This window comes from Petaurus breviceps, unplaced genomic scaffold (assembly GCF_028583685.1).
Source record: "Petaurus breviceps papuanus isolate PSGF00001 unplaced genomic scaffold, PetGlider_PUasm1.0 220, whole genome shotgun sequence".
NCBI classification, from domain to species: domain Eukaryota; kingdom Metazoa; phylum Chordata; class Mammalia; order Diprotodontia; family Petauridae; genus Petaurus; species Petaurus breviceps.
The window spans coordinates 19,487,686-19,495,197 of NW_027185876.1; the positions used below are offsets into that span (position 1 = coordinate 19,487,686).

The 7,512-nt window shown below is 38.4% G+C and overlaps 1 protein-coding gene and 1 pseudogene across 1 annotated transcript in view; both read left to right on the plus strand.

The window, feature by feature from the left end:
* Positions 1-4,885: 4,885 nt before the first annotated feature.
* The window catches only part of LOC138166128 (flavin-containing monooxygenase 5-like), a 27,318-nt gene continuing 24,691 nt past the window's right edge, over positions 4,886-7,512 (plus strand). Inside the window, exon 1 of the mRNA XM_069094534.1 lies at positions 4,886-5,020. Coding sequence (XP_068950635.1) covers positions 4,886-5,020 — 135 coding nt within the window. The remainder of the gene's footprint in view (positions 5,021-7,512) is intronic.
* LOC138166048 (small ubiquitin-related modifier 2 pseudogene) lies at positions 6,846-7,131 on the plus strand (annotated as a pseudogene).

The following is a 7,512-nucleotide window of genomic DNA, read 5'->3' on the forward strand; positions in this document are numbered from 1 at the left end:
AATCCAGCCTCAGACACTTAACACTTAGTAGCTATGTGACCTTGGGCAAGTCACTTAACCCCAATTGCCCTGCCTTCTCCCCTCCAAAAAGAAAAAAAAAAAGAAAAAATGAGTTCAAATCCCACCTCCAACATTTACTAGATGTGTGAACATAGGAAGTCACTTAACTAACCTCAAGTTTCTCATCTGAAAATGGAAGCAATAATAAAAACCTTTAGCACCTATCATAAGAGCCAATGAGGTCCAAATGATCTAATGTATATAATAGCTTGGAATCATTAAAAGTGGTATGCAATTTCCCAAATACAATTCACCCTGTTGTTTTTCTCCAATTTTGCTTTGAACCCATCTCGTTGTCCAATGTTTAGCCAAAATATGTGGACATAAAATCAATGCCCTGTCTAGTCAACTATATAATATAGTCTGGAGAGAATGTGTTCTTCAACTATTTTGTTTTTCTTATATGGAATATTAATGGAAACTTTAATTTTGTTGGAGATCTCATTAAAAAGCCTCTGCAGTATTTCAGGGATAGATATGGTCAGCACAGTTATCTGTAAGATCTCACAGTCTACAAGGAATCCCTTTTTCATTTGGATTCTGTGCTAGATATCTCCAATGACAGTAAGAAACACCTTTGGCAAGCAAATGTTTCTCATTCTATATCTCACTCAGTATTCATAATCAGAGTGTTATCAAAGAAAGAAAGAATGGGGTGGCCAGGTAGCACAGCGAGTAAGAGCACCGGCTCCAGTGTTGAGAAGACCTGGAGATCGAATACCGGGCTCAGACACTTAGCACCCACCCAGAAACACCTGGCCGTGTAACCTTGAGCAAGTTACTTAACCCCGATTGCTTTAAAAAAAAAAAAAAAGAAAAAGGAAAAAAAAGAAAGAGATCTCAATTTTTTTTTTCTATCAAGAAATCTTGTCTGATCTTAATAGATGCATAGGAAACACCATTTTGAGGAGAGTCTGGTAGAGCAAAATTGGATTGCAAAGGCGGGGCAGTGAATAGAATACCGGCCCTGAAGTCAGGAGACCCTGAGTTCAAATCCGACCTCAGACATGTAATACTTAACTAGCTTAACTAATACTTAATAACAAATACTTAATACTTAACGTGTGACCTTGGGCAAGTCATTTAACCTCAATTGCCCTCCAAAAAAGCAAAAAAAGAAAAAAGGAGTAATAAATTTTTAAAAAAATTGTCTAAGGGAAGTAATATGAAATCCTCCAGAACACCACCACCTGGGGGGATCATGGCTGGGCTCAGGTAGGAGGACTGATGGGGTAGGGGAGGCATGGAGACTGAGCTATATAAAGCACTGTTTAGAGAAACCAGAGATACTTAATCTGAAGAACAAACTTGGAAAGGGAGAGGGTGATGGGAGTCACAATAACTATATTCAAATAACACTTAAGGCCAGCTACAGAGTGTCACTTAAGGAATTCCACAATGCAGCTCCAACCTAGTTTTCAAGGATTTCTTCATATTACTTCCCTTCACCAATTTTGCAATCCGACTGAATTCTAGTAGTGGTTCCCAAAAACTGATTATATCTTCTCCTGCACCCATGCATTTGTACAGACTGTCCCCCGGGCCTGGAACGCACTGCCTTTGTCTTTGGACCTAGTGTACAGTTTTTTGTTGCTCAGTCATTTCATTTGTCTCACTCTTCATGACTCCATCTAGGATTTTCTTGGCAAAGACACTACAGTGTTGTGCCATTTCCTTCTCCAGCTCATTTTACTCTTGCCCTGAGGCAAACAGGGTTGAGTGACATGAGGACACACAGTTAGTAAGTACCTGAGGCTAGATTTGAATTCAAAAAGAGGAATCTTCCAGACTCCAGGCCAGGTGCCGCATCCATTGTACCATCTAACTGTCCCTAGAAACAATAGCTACTTAATAAATGCTTGTTGATGGATTAATTGATTAATTGATTGTCCAGGATGCTTTTCTCTCCTCTCTATACTCTCTCCTTTCATGATCTCAACACTTGTATGAGTTCATTTAGTATCTCTACACAGATGACTCCCAAATGCATATGCCAAACATACATTTTTCACCTGTATTCCAGAATCATCAACTGTCTGGTGGCCAAAACCTGCATGTTCTCCTGGCAATACAAAGTCAACATATCCAAAATTTTTGTTATTATAGGTTCAGCCTTTTGCTGTGAATTTAACCAACTGCTTAATAATGACACCTGAGCATTCCCTACAAATGCTGCATCTAACAGCGGTCACACTTTGAGACCTATGACTACTCATTCAAAATTCAATTCATGTAGCATTTATTAAGAGCCTACTGCATGAAAAATACTGTACAAGGGGCTGGGCTACAAAAATAAATTTGAAAAATTATTCCAGAATCCTCTCCTTGCTCTTTTTTTTTTTTTGAGATCTTGCTGTGTCCCAACTGGAAGAATTGAAATAAAAAACCCACCCAGGGCCCAAGAAAATTTTATGTGCTGTGGCACAACTGCTCTTCTGTTCTCAGGTTAATGAGTCATGATCGACATTCCCTCTCCAAAAGAGTCATTTACTAACATCTTTAATATCTAGTGAGGAAACCCTCTCTACCAAAGCAGATCAGTACCTGATAGACAATTAGTAGTCTTAGAGAGTTGACGGGGTACCAGGAAGATAAGTGATTTGCTCAGGGTAACAAAACCAGCATATTTCAGAGGTACCACTCGAACTAAGAACTTTCTTACTCCAAGGCCAGTTATCTGTCTGTCCACTATGGCAGGTTGTGATTATACATTTATGAAGTTTTAAATGCTTAACACATATAGTAGTTAATAGACAATATTCCTACTCTACCTCCTCTAACACACACACACACACACAGCAGATTTATGGCACTATACCAGAGTAATGAGAAATTGGATCATAGGCTTTCTGGTTCTTAGCAAAGTGGCTCACACATAGTAGGCATTTAATAAAAGCTAGTTGACAGACTGGCTTAATGAAAGTTAACTAGCTCCAACTGGACATGAGGGGTGGGGGGAACGCTGGTTGGGGGTAGAAATTATGAGCCAAAGGTATACAAAAAAATTACAAGTAGGATGGAATTCAGAACTTGTCCTGTGGATAGGACTAAAAGAAATCATAATAAAAATAAAGCAATCAGTTTTTTTCAATTGAGACTTTTTTGACCCAGAAGGTAAATAAAATAATAAATCTGATCTTGTCATTTAGATGACTTGCAATCAGCCTGATTATTATAGCCCTGACCACATTTATAACACCAATAGACTCATTTATCAGTGCAGCTTTTTTATGTGTGAAGATAATAATTGGGGGCAAGAGGCAGGGTATAACTCTTCTCTTAGAAATAAGCAACCATGATCTAGAGAAGATTGTGAAGCAATCCAGTGATTTTGGATATTTTGTACTTGACTATCCTTGACTTGGAAATTCTCAGTATATTGTGTCAGGAACTACTATATTTGGACACATAATTGTTGCCACTGCATTATCATAATACCCTGGGGTTTTTTGTTGTTGTTTTTAATTCAAAATTTACCTTTTGTGGTATAATCATTTTATGGCATCATTCTATTCACCATATTGTTTAAAAAGGTAAACAGAGCAGCAATGTATTCACCAGTGGCATATGGATATGCATTTATCTCTTGCGCATTGCAAGCCATAAGCCTAGAATTCACAGTGCATGTGCATTGTCAGTGTATTTCAGAAAACTGATTTGCACAGTTTATTTAGAGCACTGCAGTGCTAACAGTATTGTCACTCAACCCAATGAAGACACAAGGGGAGTGGGTGGACTGGTGAAACTGCCATGAGTAAATCGTGTGATATGGTAAGACTTGCATCTTTCCAATTTTGACATATATTCACAAGTATTCCATACACCCTAATCTTGCACCAAAGAGAGTTTAGTAATAAATGATTTCTAAGTAATACCAGCCCAGTTTTTTTTTAAAAGCTTCACTAGTAGTCATGTGACCTTGGGCAAGTCAACTCCAATTGCCCTACCTTCCCCCCTCCAAAAAGCAAAAAAACAAAAAAAAAGCTTCACATAATGGTTGCACCCTGTTTTTTTGGGGGGGGGGGGGGAAATTGCTATAAAATCTGTAATGATTATGCAGTGAAATATGGTGTAGGGTTCAAATTGGGAAGAAACCCTAATATATAGTAATAAGTGAAAAGCCATAAAAACTCTATGAAACATGGAAGCCTGAACCTGGTGACCTGTTTAGAGATCATAACTGAGTTGAAACTTAAGATACTATGCCCAGAATATTGTGACCGGGACATGATCAATATGTAAACTGATGTTTGCACATAACATTGTCTTAATTCCCAAGTTCATTCACTAAGCAGAAAACCGAAAATATCTAACAATCAGTGGTGAGGCACTCTCGAGCCCCTCTTGTCTTTGTCTGTTTTCTATAATTATCATGAAGACTTGGGGGTTCAGGAGTAGAAGATCCACAAAACCGTCTGGCAGCCAACCCATATTGCCTCTGTTTTTAAGTGTTCACAATGACTTATTAAACTACTACCAATAATCAGTATGGAGATACTTGGATATTAAAAGGAATACCCCATGGTTATGGTGGAGGTACAAGGTTCACCAGCCAGAGGAATTCCGGACCTTACACTTGGCACTACAATAGAAGTGACAGTGCTCTTTAATCTTATCAGATGATTCTAAGTATGCTATAAAAGTAGAGACTGCATAGGTTTTTAGCAGACCCTAGAAATATTATAAAAGCCTGTTCATTTTAATTGAAATTCTTAAATATAGAATAAAGTACAGGGTAACAAAATGCCATTTTATTAAATTTCATTTCATTTCCAAAAGACAGAACTAAAAGACCCCTTTGATTGTGTTTCTGATACAGAATATCATGCCAGTGAAAAGAGTTGCAGTGATTGGAGCAGGGGTCAGTGGTCTAGGTGCCATTAAGTGCTGTTTAGAAGAAGGACTAGAACCTACCTGCTTTGAAGAAAGCAATGACATTGGGGGCCTCTGGAGATATGAGGTAAATTTAAACTTTTTGCTAAGGTCAGAAATCTTTCTGTATGTCATTTTTCATTGTCAAAGAAGATAATTTGACTAAAAATCTATCAATGGACAAGAATGTATTTTCATCACTTCCTATGTGTCAAAGAAAAAACAAAAACAAAAACAATTCCTGCCCCAAGGAGAATATATTCTAATGAAATATGTGAGATAGTTAATATTTTGATTATAATATTATACCCAATTGAATGCAGGATTCTAGAAAATATCAAGGAAATATAAGGTTTTCTTAAATGACCAATGAAAAGAAATAGAAGAAAACAATAGAATGTGAAAGACAAGAGGTCTTCAAGAAAATTCTAGCTATTAAGGGAATGTTTCATGCAAAATGGGCACTATAAAAGACAAAAATTGTAGGGACTTAACAGAAGCAGAAGAAATTAAGACAAGGTAGCAAGAATACACAAAAGAACTATACAAGAAAGATTTTAACTTCACCAATAACCATGATGGTATGGTTACAAATTTTGAGCCAGACATCCTGGAAAATGAAGTCAGTTGAGCCATAGGAAAGTGTTGCTAAGAATAAGGCTAGTGGAGGTGCTAGAATTCCAGCTGAGCTATTTAAAATCTTAAAAGATGATGCTGTTAAAGTGCTATACTCAATATGCCAACAAATTTGGAAAACTCAACAGTGGCCATTGGATTGGAAAAGATCAGTTTGTATCCCAGCCAAAAGAAGGGCAAACATTTGCACTCATTTTGCATGCCAGCAAGGTTATGCTTAAGATTCTACAAGCGAGACTTCAGCAACAACTGAGAATTACCAGAAGAGCAGGCTGATTTCTGAAGAGGCTGAGGAACTAGAGACCAAATTGCCAATATTCACTGGATTATGAAGAAAGAAAGGGAGTTCCAGAAAAAAACACCATCTTCTCCATTGGCTACACTAAAGCCTTTGACTGGATCATAACAAAATGTGACAAGTTCTCAAAGAGATGGGAGTACCAGATCATCTAATTTGTCTCCTGAGGAAACTGTATTAAGGTCAAGAAGCAACAATTAGAATTGAATGGGGGGGGGCAGGGCCAGGTAGCACAGAGAGTAAGAGCACCAGCTCCAGTGTCGGGATGACCTGGGGATCAAATCCGGGCTCAGATACTTATCACCACACCCAGAAATAACTGTCTGTGTAACCTTGAGCAAATTACTTAACCCCGATTGCTTAAAAAAAAAAAAAAGAATTGAATAAGGAACAACTGATTGATTTAAAATTGGAAAAGGAGTACAACAAAGCTGTATATTGTCACTTATTTATTTAATTTATATGAAGAGTAAATCATGCAAAATGCCAGGCCAGATGAATCAAAAATCAGAATTAAGGTTGTCAGGGAAAAAAAAGAACAAGAATCTCAGATATGTAGATGATATCACTGATGGCAGGAAGTGAAGAATTAAGAAGACTCTTGATGAGGATGAAAGAGGAAAGTGTAAAAGTTGGCTTGCAGCTTAACATAACAAAAAAAAGCCCTAAGACCTTGGCAACTGGTTCATCATTTCCTAGCAAATAGAGGGAGAATAAATGGAAGCAGTATCAGATTTTATATTCTTGGTTTCAAAAATCACTGCAAACTCTCCTCTTCCTCCTCCTCCTCCTCCTCCTCTTTTTCCTTTTCCTCCACCTCCTCCTTTTTCTCCTCCTCTTCTTCCCCACCATCACCACCATCATCTTCCTCCTCCTCCTCCTGCTTCTGCCACTGCTGCTTCTCCCTCCGTTCCCTTGGAGCGGACAATCCTGGTGCCTCTTTTGTGAAGCAGCGGCTAAGGAGACCCCTGGACTCTCCATGGCCCACGAAAAGCCGAAGGAAGGAGTCAAGACTGAAAACAACGACCACATTAATTTGAAGGTGGCAGAGCAAGATGGTTCGGTGGTGCAGTTTAAGATTAAGAGGCACACACCACTTAGTAAACTAATGAAGCCTACTGGGATAGGGTTTGTCAATGAGGCAGATGAAATTCTGATTTGATGGGCAGCCAATCAATGAAACAGACACACCTGCCCAGTTGGAAATGAAGGATGAAGATACAATTGATGTATTCCAGCAGCAGACAGGAAGCGCTGTAATATAATGCCACGCAAAGGCAACTTCCCAGGTTCAAAATACCAGCATAGGTGCTCTCCATTTTATTCAGTAACAAACCCAGAACAGAGAAGATCAAAACATGACATCATTCAAAATACAGCATTTACTAAGTGTGATTAAATAATCTCCAAGGACTACCCCACCCCAGGACCTTCCAATCATTCAATCAATTACAAAGTCCCTGTTCTAAATACTTCTCCACCCCTAGGCTATACCTTAATTAAGTCCACCACAAAGCCCCTCTTCTCAAATGGAGATTAGTTTCCAAACATAAGGTCAAAAGTTCCCCACCCCTGGATCACAATTGAATCTACCCCAGAGTTACATCAAGTTTAAACACAGCACTTAATACCCAAATGGAGGTCTT